The sequence below is a fragment of the Meles meles genome, chromosome 5 (assembly GCF_922984935.1).
Source record: "Meles meles chromosome 5, mMelMel3.1 paternal haplotype, whole genome shotgun sequence".
Classification (NCBI taxonomy): domain Eukaryota; kingdom Metazoa; phylum Chordata; class Mammalia; order Carnivora; family Mustelidae; genus Meles; species Meles meles.
This window is the reverse complement of record NC_060070.1, coordinates 85,457,412-85,475,328: the sequence shown is the minus strand read 5'-3', so window position 1 is coordinate 85,475,328 and position 17,917 is coordinate 85,457,412. Positions and strand designations below refer to the sequence as shown.

The following is a 17,917-nucleotide window of genomic DNA, read 5'->3' as shown; positions in this document are numbered from 1 at the left end:
CATTCTGGTAGGTGTACAGCGTTATCTTATTGTGGTTTTAATGTGCATTTCCCCCAGTGAGTAATGATTTGCATTTCCCTGGTGACTAACAGTATGTTCTTTACTTAAAAAGGCCAAACAATGAACCCAAATGTTGGCCGGGATGATCTTTGCCGAGGTGTGGATGTTTACTGTTTTTGTTTTGCTGTGTCTTTTGCCTCATGGTCTTTCTGTTTGTTAAGCTGTCTGCCTTTTTTAACTTGAAATGCTCAATTGTTAGAATTGTAGCAATGACCCAAAAAACTTCCACCTACTCGGTCTTACAAATGATTCGGTATAATGATCACAGTACAAGTCAAGTCACTAAGAAATATTTATTTAGCACCTGCTGTATACCCAGCACTGTGGGAGAGGCTGTGAGGGACACAGAGCAGTACAGGACTTGTTCCTGCCCTTCAGAGGCTTACAGTCTAGATGGAGACAGGAGAACCAGGACACGTGAGGGGCTAGGAGGAAACAGTCCAGGCCAGGATGTTTGGGAGCTTAAGGTGTTTGGGGTCAGATTAAGTGCTTTGGGGCCTCCAGGGGCTCCTGGCTCCGTGCCAGGAAAGACAACAGCTCACAGCTCCCAGGCCCATCTGAGCCCACTCAGCAAGCCCTATCCACAGCCTCTACCCCCACCGTCTTAAAACCTCTGACTCCTTGTTCAGCTGCTATTCAAAGTGCAATGAAATGGGGGGAAGGGAGGGGGGCAGTGGGAAAAGTCCTTGGGTGAGTTCCAGGGGCCGGTGTCACCCTTGCCCTCCTAGAAAATTCTGCTCCCCTTAACAACATGCCCCTGACAGAGAGATCCCCACTCAAGAAGGCCTGTCCGACAACCCCAGACCTCTGCCCCAGAAGACAAGAGGAGGAGATGATCGCCACTTGAGCTGCCTGAGGTAGAACTAGGGACCCCCTACTTCTAGCATACCCCTTCTCCTCCCAGTCCACTGAGCTGGGGGGATAGGCACCCCAGAGCTGCCACCCAGGGCTGAGAAGGTACTAGAGGGAAAGGGTATGGGGGTGGGGGAGCAGAGAGGGACCTGAAAGCCCAGCTGGAAAAGAGAGGGATCTGGGGCTTCTAGAAAAGTGCAGGGGAGGACAAATGTTGAGACTGGCTCCCCTGTGGTGGCAGAGGGGGTAAGGGAAGGTGGGGTGGTTTGCTACAGGACCCTACCTTCTCCCAGGCCTTCACAGGACAGAGTGGGGCATCAAAGGCGAGGAGAGTGCCACGTCCCCAGCCATGTTCCAGGCTGTGCCCACTTCAAGGTCACCCTGCCCTACCTTAGAGAAGGTGAGGGGACTTCAAAGTTTTGATGATGCTCCCATCCTGTGGAGCCCCCTTCAAAGTGCTATTTACTTCTCAAATTATAAAGAATTTTATAAGGTTTGGGAATGCAGGAAAGGGGTGGGATTTTATGACACCTATGAGGCGGTGAGCAGAGGCAGTGGGCTCCTCCAGAGAGCACCACCCAGCAGGGGAGGGTCAGGCCAGCCCCACCTGACCTCTGGGAGCACAGAAATGGGGATGAAGACATCTTCATTCCCCATAAGATGAAGACATCTTAAATACCTATCACTCTAATAAGCCTATCATTCTATTGTCTAATGGTTTTTTAAATAATTCTAAATGCCAAAGGCTGGGGAGGCGTTGGGGAGGATAGTGGCAAGCAGGATATATACAAGAGGAGGAGTTTAAATTAAAACACAAATAATAATTAAGACACACAAACTGAAGGGCTAAAGGCAAAAGGTGTAGAAGGGGAGGGTAGGGGGGTTGTGGGTGGAGGGGATGGAACTCTCATATCTAGGAGCTTGAGGCTTCCAGTGGGCAGATTAGGGCTTCCTCTTGGAGAAGATCAGCCGGCGTTTGGAGTGATAGAAATCTGGAAAGAGAAAACAGAAGTCAGCCGACCAGGAGGCAGAGGGCCCAGCTGAGCTATCCACCCAAAGCACACACAGAGGGGGCAGGGACCCCTCCCTAGGGCCAAAGGGACATATTGCCAAGTGCAGGGGAGGACTCTGGAAACTTCCACTCTGCCTCCCAGGAGAGCATTACAGAGAGCATCCCACCACCCTTCACAGAAGTGACCAACGATAACCAGACCTCCATGCGTGGGCCTGCATCACTAAAGCAGCCAGCAGCCCTATGTAGTTAAATAAAATGAGAAATTCAGTTTCTCAGTCACACCAGCCACATGTTAAATTCTCAGTGGCAATTTGTGCCCACTGGCACTGGACATTTGCATCACCCCGGAATTCCATTAAACAGCACTGCTCCAGAAATGCTGTTAGATAATCCATGACAAGTCTTCTGTGCAGTGACTCAGCCACATAAATGTGAGCTAGTATTATTATGGTCCGTGTTCTTAGTTCTGATCCAGCTGTAAGACTGCCATGGGATTCTTTCTTTTTTTAAGAAGGCTCCATGCCCAGCATGGAGCCCAACACAGGGCTTGAATTCATGACACTGAGATCAAGACCTGAGCCGAGACCAAGAGTCAAATGCTTTACCTGCTGAGCCACCCAGGTGCTATGGGATTCTTGACTGCTCCTCTCTGAGCCTGCTTCCTCATGCATAATATGAAGCTGACCTTCGTGCAGTACTCTAAGGACCGAATGAAATGCTCTAAACAGCTTTGGTCTGGACCCTGCCATTAGAAATGCCTCAAAGGTCAGCACTGCTCATTCTTTTTTTTTTTTTTTAATCAAGCACCTACTATATGCCAGACGCTGTCCTAGGTGCTGGAGATTCGGCAACAAACAAGAGAGATGCAGATCTCTTTCTCATGGAGATAATACACTCAGGAGGGAGATGGACAACACCCAGATAAGGCGGTAACTGTTGAGAGTAAAAGCAGACAAACCAACAAGATGCCAAAGAGAAAAAAATCTAGGCCGGGAAGGTGGATGGCAAGTGTGTGTGTGTGATTGGGAAGGTGAGTTAGGTTTGGATAGGGTAGCCAGGAGACTGCTCTCATTAGTTTTCTCTACACTGTAAATTTGCTGTGGGACCTTAGGCAAACCCCTCCACCACTCAGAGCCTTATTTCCTTTCCTATAAAAGAGTGGCAAGAATGCCATATGGTATAGACCTGCTATGAGGATTAAATGAAATTCACCTTAGAAACCACCTTAGGGGCACCGGGGTGGCTCAGTAGGTCACATGTCTGCCTTTGGCTCAGGTCATGATCCCAGGGTCCTGGGATTGAGCCCGTGTTGGGCTCCTTGCTCAGTGAGGAGTCTGTTTCTCCCTCTCCCTCTGCCCCTCCCCCTGCTCATGTTTTCTCTCTCTCTCTCTCTCTCTCTCTCTCTCTAGTAAATAAATAAATAAATCTAAAGCAAGAATGAACGAATGAAAGAAAGACTATTTTATAAGGGAACTGACATATATTAAACGTTCCCAATAAATGTTAGCTAGCTGGTCTTGGCTGCAGACCTGTTGTGTGACCTCAGGCGAGTTGCCTCCCCTCTCTGGGCCTGTTTCCCTTTTGGCCCAGTGAGTGAGCTGGACTAGACAGGCCAGCCCCTTGCACCATGAACTCTGAGAGGCCCCCTCAGTGTCCTTCCCTGCACCCGTCCTCACCTGTCATGCTGGTCTGCCGCCGTTTCCGGCCCTGAGAGGTGCCAGGCGCCCCTGGGGATCCCTCGGGCCTCTCAGGGGAGTGAGGCATGAGGGTGCAGGAGAGCGACAGGTCCAGATGGTCCTCCTGAGCTGTCCCCTGCAGCAGGCCAGGCGAAGGGCTGGGCCGCTTGCCCCCTCCCAGGTCATCCCGGCCCCCCCGGGACCCTGTAGGCAGGTAGAGCTTGGGCAGGCCCAGGCCCCACACACGCTCCCAGGCAAAGTCGCCCTCCAGTGGCGTCTCAGTGATGAAGTCGAAGTTCCATCGCTCCCGGGCCTCCTGCACACAGCCGGCCATCAGCGCGTCACAGTCTTGCCGCAGCTGCTCACTGTCCACGGGGCCGAAGAGCCGACGGCAAGCTTTGCTGCCCCGTGGGATCTGCCGGTCCTCCCTGGATGGCTCCTCCATGTCACCTGTGGCTGAGACACAAGGCCCTGGTCACTCGGGAGGTCACACCCTATCTTACCAGGCCGTGCTCTGCTGTGCGAGCTCGCGGGACACCTTCCTACGAGAACATGAGGTCTCTCTGGCTCCTTCCAGTTGATTCACCACCATCTCCTTCCCAGAGGCCACCCCCCGCACCCCGTCAACAGCCACTGGGTGGGGACAGAACTCAGCCATCCTAGCACCGCAAGGTCACTGGGGGAGTGGGCAGCTGAAGGACAAGTTATGTCAACAAAGACAAGTTTATTGCAATAGCAGGGATCAGAGTCCTGTTTACTACCAGGTATTATCAGCTAAAATCAATTTGTTTCACCCTGAGGTGTCCCTCATGGGCGTGAATGCCCCAAGTACGTGTGAATTGCCAGAGTCCAGCAGCTTCCCAACCCCAGCCCTGGCCAAAAGTTCAGGTCCCAAGGGAAAGGACAGGCTGACAGCTCCTCTGGGCTCCTGAATCCCTCCACCCAGATATCCATGTGGCATAACTGTTCTGAAATTCAAAAGTACCCTGGTCTTTGGGATAAAAACAAAAACAAAAAACAAAACAAAACCAAAAAAGCACCTAGTGGTCCTAGCTCTGCTGCTTACTACGTAAACTTTAAAGAATCCCTTAAAATTTTTTAAATATTAAAAAAATAAAAAGTCACTTAATGTCTCTGGGCCTCAGTTTTCTCATCTAAAAATGGGACTGTAGAAGCACACTCAAGCAATTGGTCAGGGAGTCCCTTCAGGCAAGGCAATAGAACAGTGGTGAGAGGCTGTATTTTGTGGTTAAGAGCCAGGGCTCTGGAGCAGGAAGGATGCCCTAGGTTGGAATCTAGGCTCTGCTGGGTGACCCTGGACAAGTAGCTTGACTTCTCTAGCTCTATTTGCCTCGTCTGTAAAATGGAGACAGTAACTGCATGTCTCACAGGACAGACGTGAGGATTAACTTGAGTTACTGTAGGTATCATGCTTAGAGAAGCACCTGGAGTGGAATGGCTTGGAAAACAGAAGTGTTACTATTTCTCTCTGTGTTAAGTTCTTCTCGAGCCTTCTCTACATCGCTCCCCCCTGGCCACCAGCTCCTTCAGACACCAGCTGACAGGTGCTATGTGCTGAGGGCCTTTCCCAAGGATGTCATCAGGCAGGAGGCCTGGGGGTGAGGAGGGGCAGGGCTGGGCAGGACTGGGTGAAGATTTCTCCCAGGCTGAGCCACATCCTGCCCGGCACATTGGGTGATCTGAAGTCTAGACAGTCTGGAAGCCCCTGCCCCACGTTTGCTGTGTCCCAGGAACCCGTTTTGCAGGCAAAGAAAATTAGAGGTGGCTGGTCTACCGGGTTCCTCCCTTCCCACTTCAGAAGAGGGAAAAACAAGGGTGAGTGTGCTTGTGACGAGGCGCTGGCCCCCACCTGCCCTGCTCTGGCCTGACACCAGGGCTGAGTGGCTGGGCAACCTTGGCAGGGACTGGGTCTTCCTGAGGACAAGTCCTGCTTTGCAGGCTCGGAGGGTGAGAGCTCTGCTGAGTGACCTCCTGGGGTAACTTGCCACAGTTACCCCTCCTTACGCCACCTCTCACAGCTTATGGGAGAGGGGGAGGCACGAGGTGACCACAGAGCAAGTTTAAAGGGCAAGAGTTTGGAGAGATATGGAGCTTGCCCCTAAATCAGAAAACCAGAAAGGCCAAGGGCCACTGCCCCATGGAGGGGTTACACAGTGCAGTGGGCAGAGCCCTCAAATAACCTTCATGTACTCTCTTCAGGGCAAGGGTCAGGATTTACTTACATATTTTTATGTGCCAGGGCCCGTTCTAATAAGTTTACCAATATTAATTTTCCTAAAGGAGTGGATATATTTGAGAATGAGTATATTTGCTCTTCTTTTTTTTAACAAAAGTAACTAAGCCTCAGAGAAGTTAAGTAACTTGCCCAAGGTCACACAGCTCACAAGCAGCAGCACAGCCAGGATTTGAACCCAGCTGTGCTCTGGTGTTCATTCCCACTCTCTCTCTAGTTTTGTGCTCCTAGCCCAGGAAGGGGTTTCTGTGATTCAGCCCAGCAGAATCACGTAGGGAGCTTTTTAAAAATACAGATTGATAGGCCCCTCTCTCCCCAAATTAACTCATATTAAGAGATTTAAGCAGGTGTTTGGCAGTTTCCCAGATGGGCACTCTTAGTGTGCCATTCAAGGGAGATTCACAGGATGGCCCAAACGGACATTCTGGGTCTCAGTGCCTCATTGGCTCTAGGAGGAGGAACCTGTCTAGGATTTTATCAGGAAGCTGCATGTTCCCTGGCTTCTAGGAGCTGAAGATGGGACCTGAATCCAGGCAGGGTCCTCCCTCCTACCATCGCTGCCTTTATGGCTCTCATAGGCTTCCCATCAAAACCTGATCTCACTCCCATTATCATAACTCCGAGTACAGGAAAAACTCTGAAATACAAACCCTTGTTTTTACAGGTAACTGAGAATAGCTTCCTTTGTTAGCCTTCGTGCCTCAGACTTCAACCAATTTTAATTCCGAAGTAAACAGTAAGAACTCGGTACACATTGCTGAACCAATGGGTACTCTTTCCAAGGGGCGTTCGCAGATGCGGCTCAGCCCAGGAGAAGCAAGGCGGGAAGGAAAGGCGGGTGAAGCGGCATTCCGCGGGAAGGCGTGCTTGCTATTCGTGCCGGGGCCGGAAGGGGGCGCTGGTCGCCAGGAAATCACGCGCAGGGTCGGAGGTGCGTGGGCAGAGCCTTGGACAGCAGCAGGGAGTTGTGATGAGTCAGTTTCCTGCAAAGTGCTCCCCGCCCGCCAAAACTTCGCTTCCACTCAGGCTGCAGCGTCACCCTCGGGTAGGGAGGGGCGAAGGGGGGGGGGTGCCGGGGGCCGCAAACACGTCACGCTGAGCTAGCCAGGCTTCCGAAAGCCCCGCCACTGTTGGGAAACCGCGCGCTGCTCTGTGACACACACACACACACACACACACACACACACACACACACACACACCACACACACACACACACACACACACACACACACACACACACACACTCCGCACGCACAGCCGCGCAGTGGTTTGGTCCCTCCACCTTATCTCCACGCCCAAAGCACGGGATGAGTCAGATCCCTGGAAAATAAAAATAGACGAAAGCAAGGAAAACAAAACCGCTCGAAAGTCTTACTCGAAACGCGACGTGGAGAGAGGGAAAGGTGGGGGGGAGCCTGTCTGGGCACCCTAAAGTGCCAAATTCCCAGATTCTTTTTCGTACAAAGAGGGCGCCAGTGTCCCCCGAGGGCCCCCGACAGGGCGGATGCACTGTGTCCCGCTCTGGGCGGCGGCGCCCAAAGAACGACTCGTCCTCCTGCTCCGCTCAGACCTGTCGCCCTCGGAGAGGGCAGTTTGATGGGGGCGCCGGGGGCTACCGGATGCGGCTGTCAAGAGTCCCTGAGCAGCGTCGCGCCCCCCGAAGTCGCACCCTCCAATGTGACCTCTCAGCGTCTCCCCGTCCCGGGCGTGGGCTGCACGCCCCGCTGCCTCGCAGTGCAGGGCTCGGCTCCCGCGGCGGAGTACGGCGCCCCGACCCAAGGGCAGGCTGGGCGGGGGGTTTGCGGGCGCGATGGAAGAGAAGTGTGTCCCACTCCTGCTCTTCTCAAACTGACTCCTGGCGCAAGCCCACCCCGCGCAGGGCCACAGCTCTGGGTCCTCGAGGGCGTTCTCCGAGGCGGGGACCGGACACCAATCCTGGCCCTCCTGATGTCCCGGCTTCCCTGAGAACACTGGCTGCCAGCCAAACAGTCACTGTGCTGACGAGAGGACAGGGACCGCGGAGGGCCGCGAAGTCAATTTCTGGGGGGCCATTGTCCCCCAGCCGGGGCGGGGCTCTGACCTCACCCAGCAGTTTCCCGGGGTCTCCTTGTCACCATGAGTCACCTCCTCGATTGCCCTTAAAGGACGTGTCCCAACACGTTCCCAAGGACCAGGGACACAGCCCGCGCTGACCTCGGCGCCCAGCCGGTGGCGGACACGGAGGCGTCGGGGACCCAGACCTCAGGGGTCTGGGCGGAGACCGCGCCGATTGGATCCTAGAGCCGCCTGGGAGCGGATCGCGAGTGAACCTGCTCTGCGCGGCGTTCCCCGCCCCTCCGGGGCTCGGCGCTCAGGGGCTTCATCCACTCGCCGCCACAGCGAGCTGCGCGGGGGCCCGGGGCGCGCGGGTCCACGCCTCCCCTCGCCGCTGCTCCGTTTCAGCGGAGCCCTGTCTCTCGCCGGCCGGGGTCTCCGACACAGCCCGACCTCTGTCACAGGCGCCCGTACAGCGACACCCGTGGGAGCAAAACCCAGACCCACACACAGACCCACGCACGGCGTTCACCTGTGAAGACAACACACACACACACACACACACACACACACACGGACGCGCTCCCCTGCGAGCTGCCAGCCCAGCGTTCGCTCTTCCTGCCACGATTCCCTCACCTCCTCGGAGGGTCTCGGTGGCTCCGTGAATCAGCGCCTGGCTCCCGCTTTCCAAGCCACGGTCTCGGGCAGCAGCTCACACCTCGGCTGGCACCGCCCGGCGCTGCCCTTATATAGGATTGGCGTCCGAGGGCTCCGCCCACCGAGGGCCGGAGACCGCCCCTTCTGCCTCCGCGGGTCACCGTGCGCAGCCCGCCAGCGCTCTGAAACCTCCGAGCTCAGATGCCAACGTCGCGTGCTGCAGGCGGGAGCTTCCCTCCTCCCCAGAGCCCGCGCCTGGGCCTCTGTGCTTGACACATATCACCCCTAACGGCATTCTTAGGACTCTGGCCCTGAAAACACGAGGTATGACATTAATAGATAAAACTTCGTATATAATAACGAGGATGTACCTCGCTTTGCAATTCCCAGAAAAGCCCACTCTACCACCGCTATTCCCACGGATCCCTCACTGGACACCCCCTTCCTAAGCACCACCTGAAGACCCAGACACCCCAGCAAAGCATCTTGGAGCCCAGAACAGGATTCGATCCCCTTTATTTCACAGTGAGGAAATCAAGGTCCTCAGAACTAAAGGGATGCGAAGTTGTTGCTTGTCAAAAGCCTCAAGGAAGGAGGGATCTGGGAATCCTTCTCAAAAAAGGGCCAACCGGATCTCTAGGGGAAAATCAGGAAATGGGGTAAATCATACCTTAAACTAACCTCCCTATGCCCTCCTCCTCAAGGCCCACATCCACCTCCTTCTCACCTCAACAGCAGAGATCTCTATGATTGCAAGAGATTGTTTTGAAGATTTTACTTATTTATTTGAGAGAGAGTGAGAGAGAAGCAAGAGCAGGGGCAGGGGAAAGGGGAGAGAGAGAAGGGGAGAGGGAAAGAAAGGGGAGAAGAAGAAGCAGGCTTCCCCCTGATCAGGGAGTCCAATTTGGGGCTCAATCCCAGGACCCCTGGATCATGACCTGAGTTGAAGGCAGATGGTTAAACCACGGAGCCACCCAGATGCCCTTAATTGCAACAGATTTGTTGGCTAGGAAGGGGAGAGGATTTGGTAAGCAAATTATCTCCTGGATTTTCTTTCAAACAATACGCTTATGCTCCTGGGGAAACTGAGGCTCAGAGAAGTTCAGTGACCTGACTCAGGTCACACAGTAAGTAAATAGCTCTGACTGGAGCATGGGCCTATTGCCTCCCCCAGCTCTCTGCTTGTTGCCCTCTCTATTAAAAGTGGATCTAGAAAGGGAGGCCCCAGCACCCCTCATTTTCAGGCAGTGTGCAGAGGTGACACTGATAAAAGATAATTCTGGAAATGCCCACTTGTGCTTCTTGCTGGTCGGTCAGAAGCAAGTGAGGTGACCATTTCCTCCCACCCACTTCCCACCACTAGCCCCTCTTGCACCCCACTTTTGTTTCCCCTTTCACCTAAAACATTTGTAGTTTTTGCTTTTAAAAAATGGCAGAGAACCGGGTGGATGCCTGGCTGGCTCAGTCAGGAGAACGTATGACTCTTGCTCTCAAGGTCTGAGTTCAAGGGCCATGTTGGGCATAGAGCTTACTTTATTTTTTTTTAAGATTTTATTTATTCATTTGCCAGAGAGAGAGAGAGCGAGAGCAAGGGAGCACAAACAGGGGGGAGCAGGAGGCAAAGGGAGAAGCAGATTCCTGCTGAGTGAGGAACCTGATGTGGGACCCTATCCCAGGACTCTGGGATCATGACCTGAGCTGAAGGCAGACCCTTAAGGGACTGAGCCACCCAGGCATCCCATACAGCTTACTTTAAACAAACAAACAAACAAACAAAATAGAACACTAAAATAAATTTTTAAATCTTTTGAAAAAATTGCAGAGAACAGGGGCACCTGGGTGGCTCAGTGGGTTAAGCCGCTGCCTTCAGCTTAAGTCATTATCTCAGGGTCCTGGGACCAAGCCCCGCATTGGGCTTTCTGCTCAGCAGGGAGCCTGTTTCTCTTTCTCTCTCGGCCTGCCTCTCTGCCTACTTGTGATCTCTCTCTTTCTCTCTCTGTCAAATAAATAAAATCTTTTTTTTTTTTTAAATTACAGAGAACAGAATGTTACATTGAACAGAAATCCCTCTAAAAAATAGAACCCAGGCTTGGAGCAGCTACAATTACTGACATCTAGGACTGTTCAGTGTCTGGAAATCTCTGCCCAGACATGCCCCGTCTTCTTCCTCTAACGCAGCTGACCTCAGGGAGGACAGGTCTTCTCTGCTGCTGGCATAGGAGCCGCAGTAGGGGTGGGAAGGCACAGCACCAGACTCCCTTGCGTGCCTGATATTGGACTCAGACCAGGACTATACCTGGACATCAGGAGGGCCTCACAAAGGCCAAGGCCCCAGGACCAATCCCTTCTGCGCTCCTGTCCCCAAAACACACACATACCCAAAGGCTGGGTTGTCAAATGTCCAGCAGAAGACAAACATATCCTCCAACTGCCCTGAATCCCCTTGGTTTTCAAGCATTTCAAATAGATTTGACATTGTCTTTCTGTTTACTTTGGGAGAAAAAAAATTTTTTAATGAAGGTTTGTATTGAATTATTTAAAGTTTTGTGGCACTGAACTTCACAATGAAATAATTCTTTTTGTTGTTGCTGTTGGGAAGTGAATTTTGTGGTTTTTTTTTTTTATAACTTCTAGCTCACCACCACCACCACAACAGAACTCAACAAATATTTATTAAGTACCTACTAAGTGTCTAATATTGTTCAGTACTTTTTAAAAAAGTTTCCAACCATACACTTGAGTGTATAGCCAGGTATGTCCTTAAAGGAGGACTTCTGCCATGAAGAGGGCAAAAGAGCAGGTTGTTAAAAGTCACACACAAGATCGAATGCAAAAATTGCCTGTGTGCACGTGCACGCGCACACACACACACACACACACACACACACACCCCAGATCCCAGGCCAGGCTAGTCCCAAGGGATCTGCTGCAACCCTCATATTTCTGTCCAGAGAAATTCAGACCAAAGTCTCCTTGGGGTCTCTGGGGGTTCCCTGTGTCCTACCATTGCCTCTTTGTCCCAAAGCTGGCAGCCAGAAAGACAGAACAACCACCACCCCCTTCTAGGCCAGTGCTCAACATGTTGGGACATGTTCCTGAGGGCTGGAGGGCTAGTCGGGGCTACAGCCTGCTGCCCGGGCATGCTCCCCAGGAAGGCGTCGGCTTAAGGATGGAGAGAGGCTCCGCCTGGGGAGCAAGAGGTTTCAGGTCAGCCCCTCCACCAAGAGGGAGGCAATAACAGAAGGGAAAGCTGGAAAGCCCAAGTCTAAAGAAGGAAGATGTAAGGGTGGCTACAGGAGCTGCCCAGGAAGGGAGAGGAAGTACTAGGAACAATGTCGCCATTTCTCAGAACATGTCCGGGGAGTCCCGAATAGGGGTACTAGGCTTTCAGAGGAATTCACCTCCACACAGGCTCCTGAGACGTGAGACCCTAGAAAAAAGACAGAACAGAAATATTTATTGCACTACTGAGGAGAAGTCCTGCTTCTTCGTCTTCTTCTTCTTCTTCTTTTTTTTTTTTTTTAGGAAGAATGAGTTTGAGAGCCCCAACCCTGACTTGCTGGGGGCTTTGCCCAGCCAGTCAACCAGTACAAAAGATTAGGACTACTAAACAGTGAGACAGAGAAACCTGTGACAGAATATGGGTCACACAAACACTTCCAATCTGTCTAACCTGACAATTTCACCTTCCCTAAGTCTGAAATTTCACCATTAGAAATTCATTCCTTTGGCATGAGTTCCTTCTTTTCTTTATTAAATAAGCTCATATAGGCATAGTGTCTAGCATGTAGAAATCACTCTGTGATGATTAGCTATTATTACTGATTGCTATACAAGCACCTTCAGGAAAGACATCCCTTAAAATTGAATAATCATTTACACTTTAGTGAGGCGGTTTTCCTAGAAAACACTCTGAAGTGGAGATATGCTTGAAGGCGATTTCTTGGGGAGTGCATCCCCACTCAACACCTGTGGGGATGTAAAAGAAACAGGATCCAACAGAGAGATGAGTTGGGCTGTGATGGAGATCAGAGGCCCTAGAGAGGCTCCAGCTGATCCCACAGGGAGCTCTGGATTTGGGATGTCCTTCAGAGTTCCCTGAATTGAAACAAGGGGGCTGGGCCTTTATTCTCCTGCTTTAACCAATCATTTGGACCTGGTTGCCCTGGATTAGGGGAAGGGATGAGCTTGGGTGAGAGAGCTCCCTTATCTGAGGTTGATTCCTCTAAGCATTAGCAACAGCCAGTAGGGAGAATGAGTGCCTGGGTCCTGCAGAGGGTTCTGGGTGGCACAGGAAGTTCTGTGAACACAGACCACCTGAGAAATGAAGGGCTCACTATGCCTCGCATATATTGTTCCCTGTTCCTAGAATGAGTATTCCCCACCAACCAGGCCACCTCCACTCCTTTCTCTACCTGCTGAACTCCTATTGATCCTGCATGACCCAAGCTGCAAGACCCAACCTACATGACCCCTCGGAGGGAGGCCTTCTCAGGGCTCCCTCTGGCTCCCAGAGCTCCTGGTGAGCAATCCATTCCACTGGGCCTTGCTGGCTTGCTTGGTTTGTGTGCCAACTGTATTCCCTGAGCCGGGAATCTGGAGGGGTTGAGCCCATATTTTATTCATCTTTGTACCTTTGAGGCCTAGCAGCCTCAGCCAGAGTTCACTGAATATTTATGAAAGTGCCATTTTTAGCCTGTACTCTGAGATTAGGATTCAATGTCACTGCTTCTGAATCATTTCTTTTATTTATTTATTCATGTATTCACTCATTCATTTATATATATATATATAATTAACACACACACACACACACACAATTAACACTCATTGCTCACCCCAAGATCTGGAACATTACAAGAACTAGAACATCACTGACACCTTCCTATGAGTCCCTCCCTGTCCTGTAGTAAACACTACCTTGAATTCTATGTTGAACTTTCCTTTGTTTTCCATAGTTTTATCACATGTGGCCAAGAGAGTCATGCCAGTCCACTGTTCTATGTGCTCCCAGCCCATCCTTGCATGTTAGACAGGGTTATGTGACTTGTTCTGGCCAATGAAATATGAGTTTCAGTGACTTTTATCCCTTCAGGGCTGAGGCCAAGTGAAACTCTCCAGGCTTTCTGGCCTCCATGGCTGTGGCAAAGGTGAGGTTTCATGTCTCAGATGATGCCATGTCAACATGGTGGGTGGGGCCTCCAGCAGCCTGGGTTCCTGAGAGATCATGAGGAAGAGAGTGCCCTTCCGACTCATGTGGGGAATGTATGTGAGAACGAAATACCCCTTTACCGCATAGTCACTGAAATGTGGAGGTTGTTACTACACGATAACCTACCTAGCATCTCTCCATGGGGGTGGGGAGTACCTGGGTGGCTCAGTCATTGAGCGTCTGACTTCAGCTCAGGTCATTACCTTGAGGTCTTGGGATTGAGCCCTGTGTGGGGCTCCCTGTTCACTGGGGAGTCTGCTTCTCCCTCTCCCTCTGCGCCTCCCCCTGCTTATGCTCTCTCTGTCTCTCTCTCTCTAATAAATACTAAAATCTTAAAAAAAATAAAAAGGTTTATCCATGTGGCTCTGGGTGGTTGCAGTTCATAGAAGTCTGTGACACACAGCAAAGTACGCCTCTGGGTATTCACACTCTTTTGTAGCTGCTTCCCCTTAAATCTGTCTGGTTCATGCTCTTTTGGCCAACAGAATGGGACAGAAATAACCTGTACCCCTTCCAGGCCTAAGCCTGAAGGAGATCTAGCAACTTCTGCTTTTGCATTCTTGAAGCCTTGAGATACATGTGGGACATTTGAGGACTCTGAGGCCACCATGCTGTGAGAAGTAATGTGGAGAGGCACGTGCAAGATCCCTGAGCCCCTCCCTCCCCACACGCCACCCCCCCCCCCGCCCCCCATAGCCCCAGCTGATCTCCTGGCTGACAGCCAGGCTTGATGGACCCCCCTTGTGAGTGGGAACATCCTGAAAGTTGATCGTTCAGGTGAACCTCCCCAGTCAAAGGCCTGTGGGGTAGAGACAAGCCATTCCCAATGCACTGTTGCCTAAATTACAGACTTGTGAGAAAATAAAGATTGTGGTTGTCACTATGCCGTAGCATGGTTTGTTGTGTTGTAATATTTAATTAAAATGGGGTTTGATCATTTTCACCATTCCTTAACATCCAGTGGTCCCCATTGCTTCTCAGGAGGCACTTGGGTTACTTCCAATGTTATGTTATCAAGCACTGGGCTGCTCTTTTTTTTTTTTTTTTTTTTTTTTTTAAGGTGGAGCCCAATGCAGGGCTTGAACTCACAACCCTGAGATCAAGAGTTAGAGGCTTACAGACAGAGCCACCCAGGCGCCCCTGCCATGACTACTCTTAATCATTTCTCTGGGAGTACCTGTGGAAGCGTTTGTCTTGGATATACACCTAGGAGTAGAATTGCCCACCATCTTCTTGTCAGGGGAAGTGATTAAGAAATGCCACCCCCAGTGTCTGGGCCTCTTTCAGGATTATTGGAACAAATCTAAGACACGGAACAAATGTTGGGGATTATCATTGCTTGCATTTTTGTGGAGGAACAAACAAGTATCCAAAGTAATGAAGCACTAATTGTGGAATTTCAGATACTGGACACCTGAGAGTAGGCATTTGATGGCAAGGGGAACTGTCCACTGACAACAGAGTTCGGTCTTCTGAGCTGGCCTTCAACGCCTCCAAGTCACCCATCTCCCATGCCTCTTAGCTTAGAATCACCTTCTGGATGATTCCCCAAGGAGTCGGAATTGTGCGACCTTCTGTTGTTTTCTTCCCTAACGAGTTATCTTTAAGCACCTTCCAAGGAATATCCCTTGCATAAATCAGAGTCCCAAGGGTCTTGGGTTTGGCTCTTTGGATGGCACAGCAGTGTGGAGACTTAGAAAGTGATTTCAGATTCTTACCTCACTCCTCACCGTCCTCACCTCCCTTGCTCCTCATTCCTTGACTCATATTACAGATGGGGGAAATGGAGGCCCCGGGAGGTGCTGGCTGGGGCTGAGGGGGAGACCCAAAGCTCTGGCTGCGGCCCCATCCTCCCATCAGCTGCTTGTCCTTGTCTGTGCTTCCCTGGGATGTGTCTGAGTATCAACCATGGTCATAATGTCACCAGAGCCATTGCAGAGTGCCAACAGCTGCAACCCCTAGGCCCCAAATCCTGGTGGCCCCAATCTCGGAGCTAAGGAAGAGACCACGTCTCCCTTTCCCCACACTCAGTGGTTTCTAACAACCCTGCCCTTGCTGGAAGGAAAAATTGTCCATGTCTCCTCCTGGGTACATGAAAGCTTGCTCAGGGCTGGGCTTAGGAATACAATAGGGGTGTATATAAGGATGTCACTAGCCATGGTGACAGATAAACTCTCAAACTGATTTTGTAAGAAGATTTTCTTTATTTGTTTTGAGAGTTGAGCGAAAGTGCAAGAGTGAGGGGGAGGGGCAGTGGGAGAAGGAGACGCTGAGCAGGGAATCCAAAGACAGAGCTGGATCCTAGGACCCTAGGATCATGACCTGAGCCGAAGGTGGATGCTTAACAGACTGAGCCACCCAGGCACCCCTCAAACTGATTTTCAAGACAACCCAAAGATGTTTATTTTTCCTATACACATGAATAGTACTAAGGTGTTCTGGTTGGCAAGTAGCTGAGCTCCATGTGGCGATTTGGGGATTTGGGCTCTTTCCAGCCCTTGGCTCTACCATCCTCTAAGACATTAGGATCTCTCCTTCCAGCTGGAAGAAGGAGGAAGAAGGCCTATGCATTTCTTCACATCTGGCTCTGAAGTGACATGCAACATTTCCCATCCAAATTTCATAGGTGAGAATTTGTCATGCATCCCTGCCTAGATGCAAGAGTCTATGTTGTCACTGGATAGGGGCTCAGATTGGTGATGACCTACAGGCTGTCTCTGCCACAGCAGGGGACAGAGGCGCATCAGAGCCCCTCGCTCTGTCTCCCATCTTCCTACAAGAGGATGTTTTCCTGCCGAGTTTCTGGATCTTACCACAAGAGGAACAGTGCCACCTCTGAGCTGCATTAACTTGGACCTCAATATCTTCATCTGTAAAATGGGTGCTTTCATATCCGTAATCTTCCAACCTCCCTGAGAGTATGAAAAAAACATGAGTTAGGCCTGACGTACCTCGGTTCCCAAGGAGGAAACCAGGACACAAAGAGACAGTGTGACTTGTCTAAAGTCGCACAGCAGGACCCAGTTTCCCCTCGCTGGTACACAGATTTGTTTTGTTTTGTTTTGTTTTTACTAGTCAACATCAAAGTCTGCTGAGAACACTGAAATGCAGGAAAAACCTTACTCAGCAGTCCATCTGCAAACTGTCCAAGGGCATAGGAGGATTACTAAGAGAGGGACTTTTATTGCCTGAAATGAGGGTATAGAGACCCTGACAGGTTTTTGCCCAGGGTTTGTGGGACCCCGCCTGGACCTGACGTGGTGGGGGATGGGGGGAGCTTGCTGTGGGAAGACTTGAAGGAGAACCCACTCCTCCTCTATCACCCTGTAGAGGCCTGACCCCCCATTAGACCTTGTTCCTTTCAGCTCAGTGTGCCTCAACTTACAGACTGGGAGGAAAGGGAACCCCCTTCTGAAAAATGTTCAGATCCCACAAGCACACGGACTTTCTCTGGAAGAAGACACAATAAACAAAGGACTGTGTCACCCACATCCAGGGGCTGTGTGGACCGTGCCCCCTGGAGGTGTGCTGTGTATAGCCTGCTTGCCCCCCACCCCACCCCCCCACCTCCCAGCAGGGGGGTGTAGGAAGCAAGGTAGGTTTATTCCTCACAATATATTTTTGTAATAGTCAATATTACAATGAAAAAATATATTCCAATGTCCGGTCCTATCCGAACCTCTGGAATTAGAATTGGGCGAGGGGCAGCCAGCGACACAAGTTCACAGGTGTTCTGAAAAATCTCCCCGGTGACTGAATCATCCGCATTCTCCAACCTCACAGCTTTGGGAACCCGGATGAAGTCCAGCCAGGCTCCTCGGCTCTAGAAGCTCTGGTCAGACCTTTCCATCCGGGTGAGCATGAGACAAGTAAGGGTAGGGGGCAGGAGGGGTGCGCAAGCCTGGGTGGCACAGAAGGCTGGCTTTCCCTTTCGGAGCCGTCAGCACCCCCACCCCTGCAGCCCTGACCCGCCGCCCACCCCAATCTGTCTCTCTCCCTTCCCCACCCCCGCTCTCCGCCTCCCCACCCCCCGCCCGCGCCCTGGCTCCCCTCTCCCCCGCCCCCCTCCGCCCCCCTCCGCCCCCCTCCGCCCCCCTCCGCCCCCCTCCGCCCCCCTCCGCCCCCCTCCGCCCCCCTCCGCCATTGCCTTCCCGC

At 51.7% G+C, this 17,917-nt stretch overlaps 1 protein-coding gene across 4 annotated transcripts; it reads right to left on the bottom strand.

The window, feature by feature from the left end:
- Positions 1–339: 339 nt before the first annotated feature.
- On the bottom strand, positions 340–8,634 carry CDKN1A (cyclin dependent kinase inhibitor 1A). 4 transcript variants are annotated; one of them, XM_046005970.1, is made up of 4 exons: positions 8,530–8,629; positions 6,508–6,803; positions 3,604–4,059; positions 340–1,904 (listed from the first exon to the last, which is right to left on the bottom strand). In XM_046005970.1, exons 3-4 carry the CDS (start codon positions 4,046–4,048, stop codon positions 1,855–1,857), a joined length of 495 nt encoding a protein of 164 aa, XP_045861926.1. In that variant the 5' UTR covers positions 4,049–4,059; positions 6,508–6,803; positions 8,530–8,629; the 3' UTR covers positions 340–1,854. The 4 variants fall into 4 exon arrangements, with proteins under 4 accessions (XP_045861926.1, XP_045861925.1, XP_045861928.1 ...); XM_046005969.1 differs by lacking the exon at positions 6,508–6,803 and having other exon boundaries at positions 8,530–8,634; XM_046005972.1 differs by lacking the exon at positions 6,508–6,803 and having other exon boundaries at positions 3,604–4,053; positions 8,530–8,625.
- Positions 8,635–17,917: the final 9,283 nt, after the last annotated feature.